Genomic DNA, 19,177 nt, shown 5'->3' on the forward strand with positions numbered 1-19,177 from the left:
AAACCACACACTTCTGCACTTCGCATACTGCACTAATGAGTGCACTTCTAATTGTATACGCGCCACTTTACACACCATTTAGTGAGCTAGTACGCGATTTGGGACGAGGCCTGTCTTACCGCGATTAATCATCTTCACCCAGTGAGCCGCCGTGTTTCTTCTTCAGATGGTCCAACATGGAGGATGAGCTCCCTGAGTTTAGCCCCCGCACTTTTGAGGATTTAGTTTTTCAGGCTGTCGTCGCGCTGTTGTTTACTCTCCAGTGAGCGGCAATGGCAAACATTCGTAGCGAGCGCGAGAAGTACGCCCAGTGACGTTATCAACTAATCGACTAAGTTAGTCGCCAACTAATTTGGTCGTCGATTTTAGTCGACTACATCGAATAATCGTTGCACCTTTAGTTGGCATAGAGGTGGTGTCTGGACATCTCTAACGTTTTTATAGGCACAGCCTGAATTATGAAAGGCAATACCCATTTCTCTCATTTCAATTGTGAATTCTCTTACATTCTCCTGGTTTGTTTCCGCCTCCACCTGAACTCCCAAAGTTATAGCCTAAAGTGACAAAATATTAGTTGTTCTTGGTTTCAATTTTTTAGCTAATCAAATAGTAAATTTACAAAGATGACAACATGACAAAACATCCCTTGTTTTCCATTCTTTTAATTCTCTCCAAAAATAGGAACATCAAACCACTTTGTGTTATACAATTCTGACTTAGTATCTCACAATTATGACTTTCTATATCATAATTGTGACTTAATACCGCTATAATTTAGGACCTCAAAATTATGACTTAGTGTCTCATATTGGTCATTTACTGTCATATTTAAGACTTATGATGATTACTCTTAGTATGACAATTATTTCTCATAATTCTAAACTAGTGTATCATACTGTAACTTAGTGTCTCATAATTGAAAAATCTTTTTAATATGACAGAAGAAGTCTTAATTATGAAATAGTGACTGATGATTAAAAGAAACTTTCTCATTATCATGAGACACCAAGTAATTATTTTTGTCATAATTGTCATAATTGTGGTATACTACTTCTGAGAAACTTTCTTATTATATCAAACTATAGGGCCTTTTTTCAAGTGGCAGAATTGGGCTTCCATGGGAACTTGTTCTATGATCAGATGAGATAAAACTGTACTTTTTGACAACAAACACTTAAGGTAGGTTAGGTGTAAAAAGATGGATGATTATACAGAAAAGAGCCTAATCCCTACTGTTGAATAAGGTGTAGGATCTTCAGTGCTTTGAGTCTCTGGGAATCTTGTTACGGTACATGGCATCATGAACTCCATAAAGTACCAGGAGATTTCAAATAGAAGTCTAGCTGCCTTTGCCCAAAAGCTAAACTTGGATCATGACTGGATCTTACAGCAGGACAGTTATTCAAAACATGCATCAGAGTACACACAAATGATTTAGTGACTACAGAACCAAGCCTTTAACTTGGCTGTCTCAGTTTCCTGAGCCCCACTGAAAACCTATGGGGTGAGCTAAAGAGGAGAGTCCAAAGGAGACGAGCTGAGACCCAAGATGATCTGGTGAAGTATTCTCAGACTTATTGCTCTGTATTCTCCAATCTCATTAAGAACTATATGAGAAAATGCTAAATGCAGGGGAGCCAATAATGAATAATAACTTAGCATTTTTGTTGTTTTCTAAATTTACTTCAGTTAAGAGTTCATTTCTCTCATATTTCCAGTGTGAGTTTGAGCTAATTCACCTCAAAGATATTTTAAAGCCTTTTCTTCCCATCTTTACTAAAGTTGCAGGTGATTCTAAAGTGTTGGGAATGCAATGAGTATTTCATAAAAAAGGTTATTGCTAAAAAATGGAATGTCGAATGGAAATGTCAGGGTTGTACTTCAGCACTACCAATTTCTGTGTTTCATTGGAGTCTGCACTCACTCTAACATAAGTACTCCATTGTCCAGAGGAAATCCAGGGCTGTTGTTGGGGGTAAAGTGCTGCCATGGGACATTGTTTACATATCACAGATTCCGTCGCTGGATGGGGTTTTGTGTTGCAATAGACAGCATGCAGTTCCCTCTACACTCAGCATAATCTATTCAGTGTGATGAACCTTGTTCATGCTTATGGCCTCTGTGCCAGTGTTTACATGCCAGTTTTTGAAAACTCAGTTTCATAAGGCTGTTGGAGTGCTGAGGTGCATGTTAAACTGATCCATTTAAGGATGTAGTATTATTAGGTTCGGTGTAGTTTGATCCCTTTTAAGGCAAAAAGTCCTTTCCATTTTAGCTAATGTTTACTTATGGAGCTGGGAGTGTGCTTGGATCGATGGAAAAGAGCCTTATGCAAGAGTCTCAGTTTGTTGGTTCACCACAAAGGCTGTAGCAAAGCCTGGATGTGTACAGCAGTGCTAAAATAGCTTAAATTTCCACTGTAAACAGGCTTATGGAATGTCTTGTGTCACTGTCTCTAAGTCACAGGGTTATCTTATGTCATACACAGAAGTAAGAAGAGAGGTTACTTACAGCATTATGCATAGCGTATGATTACACAGTTCAGAATTCTGATCTCGACTGGTCTGCATTTATTCCCAGGAATTCCAGCCTAATGATCGTACTTTAACAGTGCTGACTATTGTTTAGGAATGTAAAAATCACAGAACACTAACTTGTTCAGCAACTCATCTCTTTGATGCTGAATCAGCAAACACAAATGTGGTCATGCTCTGTCATGCGTCATGCATCTTCCCTTTTTTCCCTAGAAGAGAGAAAAATGTTGTGGCGTATTTTATTAGGACTAATGTGCTTATAGTAAGGAAAAATGAAGGCAGAAACTCACTTTCAGAAGTTTCCATTTACTCTTAAGCTAAAGCATGTCTGCGAATTTAGAATGTAGTTTATTTAAATTGTTTTGTAAAATTTGTTTTGATGTTTTGGATGTTTTAATACACAATTAATGTTTATTTGCTGAATTTAACATATTGCCTTTGCAAATGGTCTGGCACATTTATGTCTTATTTTAGTTTCCTCCTTTTTTATTTCAAACTCAGCAAAGCTGTGTGCACTTAAAACAGCAGAAAAAAGCCATGTTTAAGTGACAAATTTGACTTACCAATTAGAAAATCGGCAAAATGTCATTTAGCTAGGAAACCTTTGCATACGACTACATATACAGAGAGAAACAGTACCAAAAGCTATTTTAACAAAGAAACAGTGTTCAACATCTAAGCATTCAACATCTAATTAGGACATGTAATTGATTATTAGACATGACAGAACAGACTAGGTGATGACATGACTCTGCCAAACTGTAAAAAGATCATACAAACTCATGAAAAATGTTGCCTATTTCTGGGTAACAATTGCTTTTCAGTGCAGCTCCAGCTCCAACTACAATATTTAAGTAATTGTTATTTCTGGATTAGTGTGCTGAAGAGGGTCTTTTGCCGTGTCTGGGGAGACATCTCTAACATTAGATTGTCACTTCAAGAGAAAAAATATGAAGATCATCCATAACAGAAAATAGATAAACTGGCCCCAAAAATTGAAATTTCAGAACAGATTAGACCACAGCCACTCAGTCAGTGTGTGGAGATTAGAGGATAAGACAGAGCATAAGATTAAATTTTGGTTTGGTGTTCTAGTATTAAACTTGACCTGCAACTAGACCTGGACACAAAAGTGATATTGCAATATTTAAGAGGTTTTCACAACACATGATCAATCCTGTGACTTGTATTCAACACTTCACATACTGTGCTGCACTGAATCCAACAAAGCTTGGTTAATTACACTCGTAGTCAAGCATACAGTTGGAAAGTGTTTAAGTTCTGATGATGTCAGCGATCTGTGCAGAAAAGTACATTGTAATATAATTTATTACTGTAACAATAAAAACGTCATGTTGCCCAGCTCTACCTGAACCACAGGCCGAACTTATAAACCATACTGAGGACTATTTAATTGTCTATTTTACTTTCATATTGGTTTAACTAAAGTAATGTTGGAGGATATATCCTACTTTAATGACTTTTATTCCTGCCACACCTTATAATTGTCCTGTGGGAATAGATAGTGAAAATGGCCTAAGAGAATGTACATATAAAAATGTACATAAAAACAAAGTCATCAAGAAAAAAGGAATACAGAGAATCTGGAAGGATCTGTAACTTAAAAGACAGGAGACTTATCTCAGCTTGATCGAGTGTGAGGAAAAACCTGTTTTCTGTGAAGGCAGTTTCATCAGAGAAACACATTTCCTAAGGAAAGGTTTCATTTGAACTCTCTGACACACCTGGAGCTGAAGCATTTCCTTTTCAGTCTGCATTTTCACTTTTCCAAATGCTACACTTACCACAGAATTCAATTTGAAATGCTTGTTTGAGCACGATTCCTGAGGTATTTCACAATCAAACCACATAAAAACAGAAGTGAGTTTCTCCTGTGGGCGTATTTATGAATGGTTTGGGAACTCCTGCCTTAAAGTAACCATTAAAGAATTCTGAACATTTAGGGGGGCCCAAGCTACATCCTTTTGGGCCCATTCTCACCCACCTCAGTCACATTATTTTGTATGCAGAACTAGAGAAGAATTAATACTTAATTCATTTGAATAAAAACACTAAAGTAAACATTAAATACCCCATGTAGCCATTTCATTAAATACATTGTATTTACACTTGTATCTATAGTCACTGTCAATTGTATGAGCTCCACTTATATAGAAGCACTTGATTGTAGTCCACATTATTTGAATGATGGTTCATTCTCTGTACTGCAGTGACACTGACATGGTAGTGGTGTTTTAGAGTGTGTTGTGATGGTACGAGTGGATCAGACACAGCAGTGCTGCTGGAGATTTTACACCTCACTGTTACTGCTGGATTGAGAAATATCCAGCCAACAGCGTCCTGTAATACAAGATGCGTGTACTTAATGATGTGGCTGGTTAGAGTTTATAATGGTGTCTATTGCATTCAATTATCAGCACCATTAGTATTGCTGATCAATCTGCAGTAACATACAGCTTTGAGATAGGTTGATGTCAGAGAGAGTGATCTGCCAATACAGAAGAGCCATCTGCTGATCTCTACCATCTCTTTGGGCCTATTTCCTTTCTATGTTGGTGACTCACTCAGATTTTTCATTGTTCGTGGGGTGTTGAGCAGAAATCTGCCTTGCAAATTGTTCTTTTCAGTCCTCCACCAGAATTTTGGTCTACAAACTTGCACTACATTAAGGCTCCCATGAGAAAGGGCTCCATGAAAATGCAGCTACATATATGTTGATGTTAAAGAACCTGTTCTGAAATATGCATACTTAAAAATGCATTTATTATTTATTTGATATTTGCTTATTTCCAAATGTAGTGATTATTTTCAGCCCCAGTCCAAAGTCATGGCTGTATAAGACCTTTCCATGCTGTTACATAATGATCCCACCTCACTTGGTTACTGTTACTATGGCTGTCAGATTTTCAGCTCAGGATACCTGGCATCAGTAACACTTATGCTTACAGATTAAACGTTGAGACTCACAAAAGAGAATTCAGAAGCGCACAGAGGAGAACATTGCAAACATTTTATTATTCAAAAATAAACTGGCATTACAGGATGTTCAGTGTAGAAAAACATGTGTGTGAATGTGAATGTATGTCAATTTAATCAAAAAACATAATTCTGGAAACCCATGTTTACAGTAATCAAAAAAGGAATTTTAACTTCAAATTAAAGTTTAACTCTGTGACCCTGGAACATTTAAGGAGGATTCGGACAGAAGAAATGAGTGACACCTCAACAAGTACATTCGAGTGTACAACAGTAACATGGACAAATAAGCAAGGAAGCATGTGAAAAGGGGGGCCATATTCCTGTTTTTTGCCTAGAGCCCCAAAATCACCAAATCCGCCCCGGGACAAACCTGGGAACGTATGATACTAAATTTCTGATCGTACCCATTTTAATCAGTCTTAAAATGATTAACATTTTTTTGATCCAGTCTTTTGAACATAGTGTTTGATATCTGTGGGTATTAAATTGAAAGGCTTGTATTATTATTATTATTATTATTATTTTCAAATTATTGTTACATGTCTATGCCCTCCCTGTCATCAAGTGAAAATGTTTAGCCAGCTCAGATACACTATATTTCCAAATGTATCCACTCACCCATCCAAATCATTGAATTCAGGTGTTCCAATCACTTCCATAGCCACAGGTGTATAAAACCAAGCACCTACGCATGCAGACTTCTTCTACAAACATTGATGAAAGAATGGGCCGGTCTAGGAGCTCAGTGAATTCCAACATGGTACCGTGAAGTCCAGTCGCGAAATTTCCTCGCTACTAAATATTTCACAGTCAACTGTCAGTGTTATAACAAAGTAGAAGCGATTGGGAACGACAGCAACTCGCCCACGAAGTGGTAGGCCATGCAAAATGACAGAGTGGGGTCAGTAGATGCTGAGGCGCATAACGCGCAGAGGTCGCCAACTTTCTGCAGAGTCAATCACTGCAGACCTCCAAACTTCATGTGGCCTTCAGATTAGCTCAAGAACAATGCGTAGAAAGCTTCATGGAATGGGTTTCCATGGCTGAGCAGCTGCATCCAAGCCTTACATCACCAAGCGCAATACAAAGCATGGAATGCAGTGGTGTAAAGCGCCGCCACTGGACTCTAGAGCAGTGGAGACGTGTTCTCTGGAGTGATTAATCATGTTTCTCCGTCTGGCAATCCGATGGAGGAGTCTGGGTTTGCCGGTTGCCAGGAGAACAGTATTAGTCTGACTGCATTGTTCCAAGTGTAAAGTTTGGTGGATGGGGGGATTATGGCTTAATGCTTCAGCAGACCAAGAGAGAATTTTGTGCTCCTGAAGAGAGGGGAAGAATTTTTTTTTTTACCCGATTTTCTCCCCAATTTAGTTGTCTTCAATTCCACCTGCTAGTTAGGACTCCCCCAATCACATGATGCTACCAACACTAGGAGGGTGAAGGCTAGCTTTCTCCGACACCTGTGAAACCAACCACCGCCTCTTTTTGAACTGCCACTTACGCAACGTCGCAGGACAGCTGAACACACTCGGAGGAAAGCGCCAACCAGATCTGTTACGTCAGCTAACAGATGCCTGCACTGACTAGCATCACATTTAGTGATGGGAGGAAAAGGGGGGCCATGCTACCCACCCAGCGAGGCCAAATGTGCTCTCTTGGACTCCCAACTTGCAATATCCTGATGATAGGTCTTAGACGGTTGTGGCACTCGGGAGCCCCTGTGGGAAGAGTTTGGGGATGTCCCCTTCCTGTTCCAACATGACTGTGCACCAGTGCACAAAGCAAGGTCCATAAAGACATGGATGAGCAAGTTTGGTGTGGAACAACTTGACTGGCCTGCACAGAGTCCTGACCTTTGGGATGAATTAGAGCGGAGACTGCGAGCTGGGCCTTCTCATCCAACATCAGGGGCTGACCTCACAAATGCGCTTCTGGAAGAATGGTCAAAAATTCCCATAAACACACTTCTAACCCTTGTAGAAAGCCTACCCAAAGGAGTTGAAGCTGTTATAGCTGCAGCGAGTGGGCTGACATCATATTAAACCCTGTGGATTAAGAATGGGATGTCACTCAAGTTCATATGCGTGTGAAGCCAGACGAGCAAATACTTTTGGCAATATAGTGTACCTTGCTTAATACTGCATTTCACTCTGAAATACCTGACATTACAGAACCAAAATAGCAAATTATGGGTTTTTTTTTGGTTTTTTTTATTTATGTTGACTATTTCACAATGCATTGCTGCATTTTACACGCCATGCATTCAACCAAGTATTTTAAACCAATGTAAACTCTCTGGTGTGTTAGTAGCAACCATCTCCACCAGCCTTCACTCAACCTTCAAGCAGCAATTAAATCTGTCCTCTTATTCAACAAGGATCAACTGATGAAAGACACAACACTGACTGGCAGCCAAGAAATTTTGAAGGCATGCAAATCAAAAGTATCATGCCATGATATATCTGGACCCTCTCCTATTGACTCAGGCAAAGTAAACATAAACTCCTCCAGTTAAAAGTCAAATCAGCCAAGCCCAGTTTAGCCCGTATGATGACTGGTGCTGCATGATAACTTTTTGTGCGTTCACAGACACAGGCGGGGTTGTGCAAGACTGCTCAGTATGTTGTGAAACTGATGAATCGTGTCACTCTCTTAGTGTTAATTCGACTGGAATATTCCTGAGAACATGAGCCTTGTCATGAGTAAGTGGTGGAAAAATGTATCAGCATGTCATGATGGTGATGATGCTAGAATCAAGTCAAAGTTCTTCATTGTCATGTGAATGAAATTCTTACACGTCGTTCATGTACATCATTTCCTGCAGACTTCAGCGATTATAGCAGCAACAATACAATACAAAAAGTAATGACTACTAAACAGGATTTAACACAGGACAGGATGTTACATGCATACATACAGTATGTATGCAGTACACATAATAATCATGTGTGACATGTTAGGATGAAAGCCTGCACCCACAACTGCCCTTTGAAGATAAGATTGGACACACCTGCCCAACATTATATGAAAACTGATTGATGGTAAAAAATAGACTGATGGAAAAGCTCCAAAATTCTTTGTAATAAAATCTCTTGCATTAAAATGATTTGCTAAAACCATCGCCATCAAATCGAATCATTGGGAGGTCAAAGATTTTCACCCTTGTTTGCTCAACAAAGAAACCTAAGTAAAGTTCTCTGAAAAGTTCCATTCATTTTCTTTCTGCTCAAGAAAATATTGTCAAGATGTCCAGCAACAGATGGACAGTCATTGTGCAACACTGTAAGTGAGACTAGGTTTAATTCCAGTGGTCTCCAATAATAATTTGTAGGAATCAGTTTGGTTGGAGGTAATACAACTGCAGGTCTGAAAAAATCTGGATATTGTGATTGTCTAAAACAGGGGTGTCACAACAAATCTGTGGGTGAGAGAACTTCCATGTTTTATTTCATTTTAAATTAACACTTTGCTACGAATCAAACTAACCATTGTATATAACAGTAAAACATAGACACTTGTAGTAAACCTTGAAATATTAGATGAATACTTGATGTTTTCAAAATTTAATTGTCCCCAGGAAGAGGTCTTCTACCTATTTGCTTAAACTAGACACCATGGCATCTTTTCTTTGCTGCAACTTCATTAATCTGTGGGCTTTTTTTGAGCTGCTTAGTTAAAGTTGATTGTTTATATTGGCTGAACTGTATTTAATTGTTAGATAATATGACTGTTGTGGAATTGCATAGAATTGTGTAGAATTGAGGTGTAACCACTATCCTATAGATTTTTGTTGGGGTTTGAGAGTCAGAGCACATGACGTTGCAGTGCATGTTGGGGACTGTAGTGCAGCACATTATGAAATGAGCTAATATTAATAGAAAGTTAAAATACTTTTCCCTGATAGGATTGTGTTGTGGGCCTAACGTGTTTGACACATGGGGTCTAAACATTAACCTTAAAACTCCATTTATCTCTTGATAAATTTAACAATAGTTTAACGTTTTCCTGCAGTTTGAACCAATATTCAGGGAAAGGCCGTCAAAAGCATCCATTCTCTTGTTCCTCTTGATGAAAACAACAGGTTTATGCCCCACAACACTCGAGATAGACTCACTCTCACCATGCAAGGTGTACTTTTGTATGCTTCACTTACACTTGCACAACTTGCGCTGTACAACTTGGCTGAACAGTATCTGTAAATCAAAGAAGCATCAGGTAGAATCTGGTAAGGTGAAACTTGGGAATGTGACCGTTAGTGATGGGGTAAAGGTAATCATCTTTAAAAAGGGATGGAGGGTTGAGAAGAGAACCTTGTGTGATTCTCTATCACACCCGCTGAGTTACACTTGTTCAGGCAGAGATTACAGGATGGCCCAACCTTCTCTTTCCTGGCAGATACTTGGCACATTTTTAAGGCAGTTCAAACCATGTGGCGCCAATTAGGTTTTCTTTAATGGGGTGTTGAAGGGTCGGAATGTGACACTGCGCTTGAGTTACACAACCGTAAGTCTGTACTTGAATCCCCTTGCAACATGTTTTGTCTGCCCCCAAACCCCTCCCTCACTGATCCTGCATTAAATTCTAGTTTACTGTAAGACATGGGAGTTAAGGGATGAACAAAAGAACAAAAACATTAGCCTGAGCCTGCCACAGCCTGTTAAGGTGAATATATGCGAAATGACAGAAACAGCTTTGGACTTTTCAGTGTGGAGAACTTAGGCTTGGACAGTCTTGAGGATATTATCATGCTTACTGTCAGGACCAATTGGTAGTATTCAAATCTGCTCTCTTATTCAAAAAGGATTATACTAATTCTGTACTGAGATGGTGAACAGCAACTTTGCAGCTTGATTGCATGTACTGCATGTATAACCGAGCAGAAGAGGCTGTCCACGAGTGTACAACCAAGCATCACTGGAATACTTGCAAAAAAAACATGTGGAAACCAAGTATAAATATGAGTTTGAAACAGAAGAGAAAAAAAAAACAAATTTTTCTTCATTGTAAAAGAAATGTTTTGTTTTTGCACTGTGGAGAAAATATCTTCAGTGATATTTAAGCAGAACATGCTGCTAAAAATGGATTTTTCATGGGGCTAAATTAGGCCCATATAATGTAATCTATTGGGACATTAACTGATTCTGAAAAATGGCCATCACCCATTTCTAGAGAGAAGTAATCAGCAACTTCAAACCAAGTGAGTTCATGCTTGAAATTTCACAGTACAATATACATGCAGCGTATGTCCAGATGTTTGTAGACACCAGCTCATCCAAAGGGCAATAATATGTAGTTTATCCCCCTTTGTTGGATCATTGCTATCATGATTTGCATTCAGCCACAAGAGCATTCGTTAATGTACTAATGATGGAGGATTAGTTCTGAATTGAAGCAGTGCCAACTAATTCAAAATGTACTGGAACAAAATTCGTCACGCTTGAGAATGCAGTTCCACTGCTCCAAAGTCCAATGCCAGGGAGCTTTACATGCCTGTGCTTGGCACTGGGCTTGGTGACCTTAGGCTCATGTACACATGCACCAGAGCATCCCTTTCTATAGGAAATGCTTTTCGAAGGAGATTATAGAAGCTAGTGGTGCCCAACCAGATTCTTGAATCAGCCATAGGTGCAAATTGTAAAGTTGCTAAAGGGGTGGATGTATATTATACCAACACATTAAACAAATTCCATTGCATTGCCTAGTGTGAATGATGCTCACTGTGTTTTGAGTTGTCAGTTGGAGCTGTTGGTGGATTCAACACTTTTTGTTGTCTTTGGCACTGCCCGTACATCAGTGACTGTTTAGAATGGCTTTAGACGTTTGGCAGGAGGATAGCTGAAAGGCTTGCTGACCCACGCTGTCTCTCACCAAATGCACACAGCTGTCACTTCCTCTGACTGCAGGCCAGTTTAGATTCATTTCATCCCGACTGCATCCTGAACGCAAAGCCAGTCAGCTGGAGTGTGATATTGTCTTCTGCCAATGGAATGTCTGCTCACATAAAGATATGAACCTTTGTTGCTGCTGTAACAGTCCAACTTTAGAACACAGGTTTCACTTACGCAGTCACACTGGTTTATATTTGTTCCCATGGAATACCTGTGTCCCTAAAATGACTAAGTGTTGTGCCAGTGATTAGTGTTTTTACAGCATCATGCGTCAGCCACTGCACTGCTGTAGAGAGTCTGGCACAAAGATGAAAGAGCTATAAGTGTAAAGGTGTAATTATGTTTTCACTATAAAATAACAGTGTTTGATTTCACAGCAACCAGACTGTACAGTGGCCAAAGGCAAAGTGGGTGGCAGTAAAGAGCAATTTGAGCAGTTAGGCATGACTAAAGATGTTTCAAGATATTCAAATACAAGACAATTAAATTGCTGAAAATATTGAGATTAATTTGCAAAAAGAAAGTATTACATAACTCTGCGGGTCTGTTCAGGATTCATCAGTGTGACACACAAATGTTGCGTAAAGTAAACAGCAAAACAATTCTGATCATACACAATTACTCGGCAAAAGTCACTACCCTTCATTTATTTCATTTCCAGTCAAAAGGGCAATTAAGTTGAGGTTTCATTTTTCAGCTTCAGGAAAAAAACTGAAAATATAAACTTAAATGAAAATGACACAGACACCTCACCAACTAAATATAGTATCACCCTTTCAGTATTTAGTGTGCCCACATTTTTTCATTCTTTTCAGGAGACTTGCTTTCAGTTTTTCAAAGAAATCTGCAGGGATATTTTTCTATACCTCCAAAGTTCAGTCTTAGAAGTTGGTTGCATTTTCTGCTTCTCACAATCCAAATATTTCCAAAGACATTCAGTGATGTTGAGGTGTTGACTTTGGGGTGGTCAGTCCATTGTTCTGAAAACACCAGCTTTGTTTGATTTCCTTTTCTTGACCAGTTTCTTGACAGCTACACAGCCTTTCAGACTCATTGCCCTGAGTTGTCTTCTTACAGTGGAAGGATGGATGAATGGTTTTCAGATCTGAAGCAAGAGTGGAGCTTGATTTTCTCCTCTCTGTTAAAGATGAAATCTTTAAGTACGGTTTATTTGATGTTGACAGTTTTAGTGGCCTGCCTGGTCATGATTGCTAGGAGTCTCAGCTTGTTTCTTCATATCTTTTAATCATTTTTGAAAGTTGAGTTTTGGAAACTCATTTTTTTTCTCTTATTTTCCTTTGACCTTCTCTTTCTTCATGCAAGTAGATTATCTTATATCTAATCTTCTCAGAAATATCTCCTGAAAAATGAATGAACTTGGCTGTTTTGCTTGGAAATTAAACAAATAAAGGTTTGTCTCTGAGTTTTGCACAGTATGGTACAACTGAATTGAAAAAAATCTACAAAAAGTACAGAAATGTAGTTAAGAGGCACATTTTATAAAATAGATATTTGAAATAAACAAAAATAATCATGAAATTAGAACAGAATGCATGTCTTAAAGCCTTTGCTGCGTGTGCCAATTGGTACATTCAGGACCACTAAAACCCTATATATTTGAGCAGATGGCATGCAAATCAGATAGTGCTTAACTACACAGAAGGGTATTTACCAAAGCTCTGTGAGTCAGAGTTAAAGCCAGCCTAATTTCAGTCAAATCAGAGCATTCAACTGATCTCTGTTCACTTTGTTTTCACAGTTCCTTCCATTGTCCTTCACCAGCTTCTCCGTCATGTCAGTTAAGTCAGACAGAGTCCAAAAGAAATGGGCAGCTGTGAAGGGTCGCCTGGGATCCTCTCAGGACTCGGACGGCCCTCAGGAGGCCAACCTGGAGAACGCAGACCCAGAGCTGTGCATCCGCCTGCTACAGGTGCCCACCGTGGTCAACTACTCTGGGCTAAAGAAGCGGCTGGAGGGCAGCGACCAGACATGGATGGTGCAGTTCCTGGAGCTGTCAGGGCTGGACCTCCTCCTGGAAGCCCTGGACAGGCTCTCTGGACGTGGCTGCTCACGCATCGCAGATGCCCTGCTGCAGCTGACCTGTGTGAACTGTGTGAAGGCGGTTATGAACTCCTCTGCAGGGATACACTTCATTGTGGAAAATGAGGGATATGTGCGCAAGCTATCACAAGGTAAAGCACTTCATTTCAAGTCCTGCTCATGTGAATATGCATGAGTAAGTTGGTATGTACACTCAGTTGCTGGTTTATTAGCTACACCTACCTTGGACCTATAGTCCTGGTCATTTTATAAGGTATGCTTCGCCTAACAAAGAGCCCATGTAGCAAATTTAACATGGCCTGAACCTGAGGCTCCACTCAAGCACAAGTACAGCTGGGCTATACAACCTCTGAATTTTATAAATGCTTTTATACTGGCATCAGCAGATGTGTGCATGACAAGTATTAGATATTGTCATCAGCCCACAATTCCTATATTGGGGCATCTCCAGTTTGCATGTTGTATGCAATTTGAACACCCCTGGTACATGTTTTGTTGATTTTACAAGTGAAAGTCATGATGAAAAACATCTCCACAGAACACACTGAGATACATTTTTCTGCAAACTTTAGTCAATTGTTTTTATTTATTTGAGTTTAATATATACAAAATCAACATATGATATTTATAAATAAATAAATATAAAATGTGCTTGGAACATGTGACACAGGCAACTCTTGTTATTTTCACTGTAAAAATCATCAAAACATGTCATTTGACCAAGGGTGACCAAACTTTTGCACGCTCACTATAGCCCATCTGTTGCTGCACAATGTGAGCCACCATCTACCACATTCGTCCGTGGAAAGGGTAGTGCTCCTTTCTCAGCACTGACAAAGTAGGGGCAGTGTGTTTTGCTGCTGTCAAGTGTGTATGAGGTGTTGCTAGGATCTTTAAACACATAAGTAGCTGTTTACATCTAAAGGATTTCTGCCAAAAAAATGTTGTAACACTTCAGAAAATTTGTCGATTTATGCTATAGAAAGTAAAATTGTCTGATATTTTATGAAAGTCAACAAAGCATTTTTCCATTCATCTTTAGCTGAAACTGTTTATCGATGCCTGAAATGTAGCAAAAACCTACATTTTTTTCAGGAAGAATAATAATAAAAATAACACACTTATGTATAAATGTAGTGTAACAGATTCCCCTCATGTGCCTCCAACATAATAGAAGTACAGCTGGACTGAGGAGGAGACAAGCATTTTTAAAAGGAATGGTGTCACTTTTAAACTTTTACAGTGAGATGTGATCTATAGCCTTTCTAAACAAAAGCAGAGAAATGTGATCTCTTGTGTAATGGCTCAGATGGGAAATTAATAATAAGAGGAAGAAATAAAATCAACAATATTTCCATATAAGTACATTATGGCAAAATCAGCGTACACAAGTTGCAACACATTTGTTATTAGAGATGAAAACATGCCAGACTTCTTTTTTTTTAACAATAACCAAAATGTATGTGGCAACCATTTTTTTTGCAAAAAATGGCATCATTACATAAAGCATTTTAATGCTTGAAGTCAGTGGAAACGAGCAGCTAAAGGCACGAAAAATATATATATTTTTTTTATTTTAATGCTTGCAATTTGCATGGAAAGTCTGTGAAAACATAACTAATGTCAGTGCTGATGGAAGATACCAGTAAAGCAGTGGTATGTGGATAAGCAGTTACACTGTGCTTTGTAAATTTGTTTATTTGCATCTCGTGCAGAGGTTTGGAATCTTTGTGTCATTTCTTAAAGTAGCAGAAACTAGTATTTAGTTGACTATAAAAGAGCCTCATGTTCAGGGTAGATAATCTGATGTTTTTCCAAATCATATTCCAGGGGGGATTTCAAAAAGGACCAGCAGGAAAGTCCCTTAGCTCTATTACGCTTAGACAGACTTTTTTGAGGATGGATCCAGACCAGAAGTCTCCGTTTTCCAAGTACAACAAAAGTACTTTGCCAGCCTCTTGGCATGTGCTGTACCTTTCTATGCATCACAATCTTGTGGGCATAGGTGGGCGCATCGTACCAAAGATTAACACATAGATACTGGCCAGAATGTCTAGCATTTTTGTTGTAGGAATTTTGGAGAACCATAACACAGACACTACCTACACTGTTTAAAAGCATTTATTTTAAGCACAGTCATATGTCTAGATGTTTTTACTTGCTTTAAATATTTTATCTAGAGAAACTGACTTATTTCAGGAGGTAGTTGTGGTTTTCAGGCAGGTAATTGTGTTGGTTTCAAGAAATAATGCTTAAAACAAGCACCGTTAGAAGAGTTTTGGGGAAAAAAAGTCTTACTGAATGATCCAGTTTCTTCAAGACCAATCATGTTCTTGGCAGTTTTTTTCCTCTCAGAGGTCCAAAGTTCACTTCACATCGCCTAGAAGTGTAGTCAATCAATGCTGTTAGAAACCTATAGTGCACGGGAGATGACACAAGAACAAAAAAAGGACAAATTTATGTCACAAATGTTAAAAGTTTTTGTTACTTGATCATCTACAGCTTTGGATACCTCCAACACTATGGTGAAGAAGCAAGTGTTTGAGTTGCTGGCTGCCCTCAGCATGTTCTCCGTCGAGGGACACAGACTGGCCCTGGATGCCCTGGACCATTACAAGGCAGGTGTAGATCACCAACACTACAATGTTCATATTTATATGTATACTCGTATGTGCCAATTTCTCAGCCTAGAAAATTCAGCAGTTTGATTCATTTGTAACATGAATGTTCAAAATAACATGAAACTAAAAATCCATTTTAGGCTAGGTTTAGGATTGATCTTAGTCTTGGAATCCATCCGAGTGGGTCACTCTCATGACCTGAATCTTTAAAATGAGTAAATATGAAGAGGAGTAGGCCCATACATTTAGATAAGTCTGTAAAGTCTATGGTTTCTTTGAGTCTTCTTAGGGATCATTCACATTTGGCCTGTTAGTTCCAGATTTATAGGTTAGACCATGTAAGAAGAGGAACAATAATATTGTTTTTGTTTTTATTTTCTTGTAGGCAGTAAAGACCCAGCAGTATCGCTTCAGTGTGATCATGAATGAGCTGGAAAGCACAGATAACGTCCCTTACATGGTGACTTTGCTGAGTGTGATCAACGCCCTCATCTTTGGCACAGATGACCTCAGACAAAGGGACAAAATGCGCAAAGAGTTCATCGGTATACACACTGAATCCTCTTTACTTTCAGCTGTGCTGCTGTTTCTCTGTTGTGTGAATCCACTCCCAATACCACAAAATTCCCCAAAAGTCGAGTTAAAGGGAAATTCCACAGATTTTTCAAAATTCTACATAACGTGAAGTGCTCTGTTCTAGAAAAACTTGCTCGAGTCAGAATTGCTCCCAGCGGCGTCTATACGAACCAGACATCTGAGAAGTTTTAAGCTTCCTCACTGAAAGTTATTACATGAAGTGGTTAAGTATTTGCAGCCTGATGTCTGATTGTTTTATCCATTTATTTATTATTATTATAAAGTTTAATCCATTTATTTGAATACATTCATGGCATAGCGAGGCAAAATAGTCACCAAAGAAACGTATGACTATTTTACCATCACAAGCATTACATATAGAAACTCAGAAGACATAGGTAGGTTCACTATGTGGTTCTGGATAGTAAACCTCTAAATTTGTGTTGTGGCCATCACAACTCCTAGTTCCTATCACCACAACTGTGAATAAATCTGAGTATGTATGTTTCAATGAGCCATTTCACATTATTCAGAAGTTTTGAAAAAAAAAGGTGTAATTTCCCTTTAATGAACAGCTCCAATGTCTAACTAGCGTGTATGAATTTATCGAAACTAAAATAAAAACAACATTCCACCATTTGTCTTCTTGCTGATTTTCGGACGGGACTATTTGAACACGCGGAGTAGGATTAATATCGTTTTCGCACATAAGGTCTGTTTATGACCGTTTCACACGCTACATCATGAGAATAACCTGACGCTTTTTTCTGGCTCCCCCATCCACAAAAACACGTTTTCACATGATATTGCTGGAATATTTACCGACGTGGCCGTTCGCACATAGTTAATATAACCCGCGGTCGTTTCTGCAGACGAAGCTGAAGTTGTGTTATTGGTCGAATTTTCCGCTCCACCTTAAATGGTGCAGTGGTTCCATGTTGGCGCCATTTTCAGCTTCGTGTTCTACAGTCGGTTATAGCAGATGAAAGTCGCTTCATTAAAAAAAAAGACGTGTTGATTAGACAGGATCATGTAAACCAGCCCTCCGGAACTTTCCGTGCTCCGCTTTTCTGTTTGTGATCTAATGGCGGCTGTGCTGGACGCCCGGCTGCTTAATCAGGCTTAATTGCGCGCACCTTGGTGAACGTCGTGCATGGAGCTTCAGCCTCTTGGGTTTGTTTGGCGAGTGTGTGGTTGTGTTCGTGAGAGTGTTTGGAGACTCAAAACTGCAGCACGACTCCTGAAAAGTGGTTTGTTTTGTCTCTCAGGGTTACAGTTGCTTGACCTTCTGCCAAAGTTGAGGTGAGTTTCATGTCACTTTATTAAGGTGAATGTCGGTGGTGGTTAACCTCCATCAGATGAACACCTCCTCAGCCCGTCCTCTGCCTGCTTCTGTGTGTTTTTATAGGGATCAGGAGGATGAGGACTTAATTATCCAATGTGAGGCGTTTGAAGAGGCCATGGCGGAGGATGAGGAGGAGCTGCTGAGGCTTTATGGGGGCATTGATATGAGCAGTCACCAAGAGGTCTTCTTCACATTGTTTAACAAAGTGAGCACGACTTGCGTGTCTGATGCTGTGCTGGACATTTTGCTCACATGCGAAAGCCAAAAACAACACAGATCAAGATCTCAGTTCTGTATAGGGGTGCTGCTCTTTATCAGCGTCTAGATGGAGAAGTTCTGTAGATTCAGGCCTGCAGGCCTCGTTTTGATGGAAGATGGCTTTACACTGCGTATTTTGGCAAGTGAAAACGGCTTAAATCTAGTCAGTATATCTAATATTTTACATTATGTGGGTTTGTAAGAACAGTATGAGTTTAGTCAATCTATTTCTAAATAGTTGTACTTGGCAAGTGATTTTGTCTTGTGGGTATTTTTGCTTTTTTTGAGATGTCATATCGCAGATAGTATTGTTTGCAATAAATAATGCTTGAAACAAGCACAATTATCTACCAATAGAATAAGACTGTTCCACTGTACAGGGGGAGTCAAAAGTCACAGGACACGGTTTTCTTTTATTTTTTTATGCTGTCACAAGACTCTGCGATGCGGTGCTGAATGTGCTGTTTGTTGTGGATTTTCTCAGCGTACACAATTTGTTGAGATGACCCCAGAGATAAAAGTGGATAATAAAATAAAAAATAAAATACAACCTGTCCTGTGACATTGGACTCACCCTGTATAAGTGACGTACAGCTAGTAAAACTAAAAAAAATCTAGAAATAGATTAAATGTTACAAGATTACATTATTTTTACAACAGTCCCTAAATGGGAAAGATGTGTATAGAGCACTGTCCAGAAGTCAGAGATCACCCTTTATTTCATTTCCATTCAAAATGGAGGTCAAGTACAAGTGAGTAGTTTTTCTGTGTCAGGAAAAAAAAATTAAAAATTCCAAAAAATACACAGAGGCCTTGACATCGATATGTAATATTAACATTTTCAGTTTTTAATGTATCCACGCTTTGTCTTTATTACAGGTTTTTTTTTCAGGA

General features: G+C 39.1%; 1 protein-coding gene across 6 annotated transcripts in view; it reads left to right on the forward strand.

Annotated features, from left to right (window-relative positions):
- Positions 1–19,177, forward strand: part of inf2 (inverted formin 2) — a 47,604-nt gene that overhangs the window by 10,303 nt on the left and 18,124 nt on the right. For 5 of the 6 annotated variants that reach the window (XM_017703263.2, XM_017703264.2, XM_017703260.2 and 2 more), the window contains exons 2-6: positions 13,182–13,614; positions 15,986–16,105; positions 16,494–16,649; positions 17,949–17,982; positions 18,089–18,230. In XM_017703263.2, coding sequence (XP_017558752.1) covers positions 13,215–13,614; positions 15,986–16,105; positions 16,494–16,649; positions 17,949–17,982; positions 18,089–18,230 — 852 coding nt within the window. In that variant the 5' untranslated portion in view covers positions 13,182–13,214. Of the gene's footprint in view, positions 1–13,181; positions 13,615–15,985; positions 16,106–16,493; positions 16,650–17,948; positions 17,987–18,088; positions 18,231–19,177 lie in introns of those variants that run through there. The other variant, XM_037541696.1, reaches the window with a different exon arrangement.

This window comes from Pygocentrus nattereri, chromosome 10 (genome assembly GCF_015220715.1).
Source record: "Pygocentrus nattereri isolate fPygNat1 chromosome 10, fPygNat1.pri, whole genome shotgun sequence".
Classification (NCBI taxonomy): domain Eukaryota; kingdom Metazoa; phylum Chordata; class Actinopteri; order Characiformes; family Serrasalmidae; genus Pygocentrus; species Pygocentrus nattereri.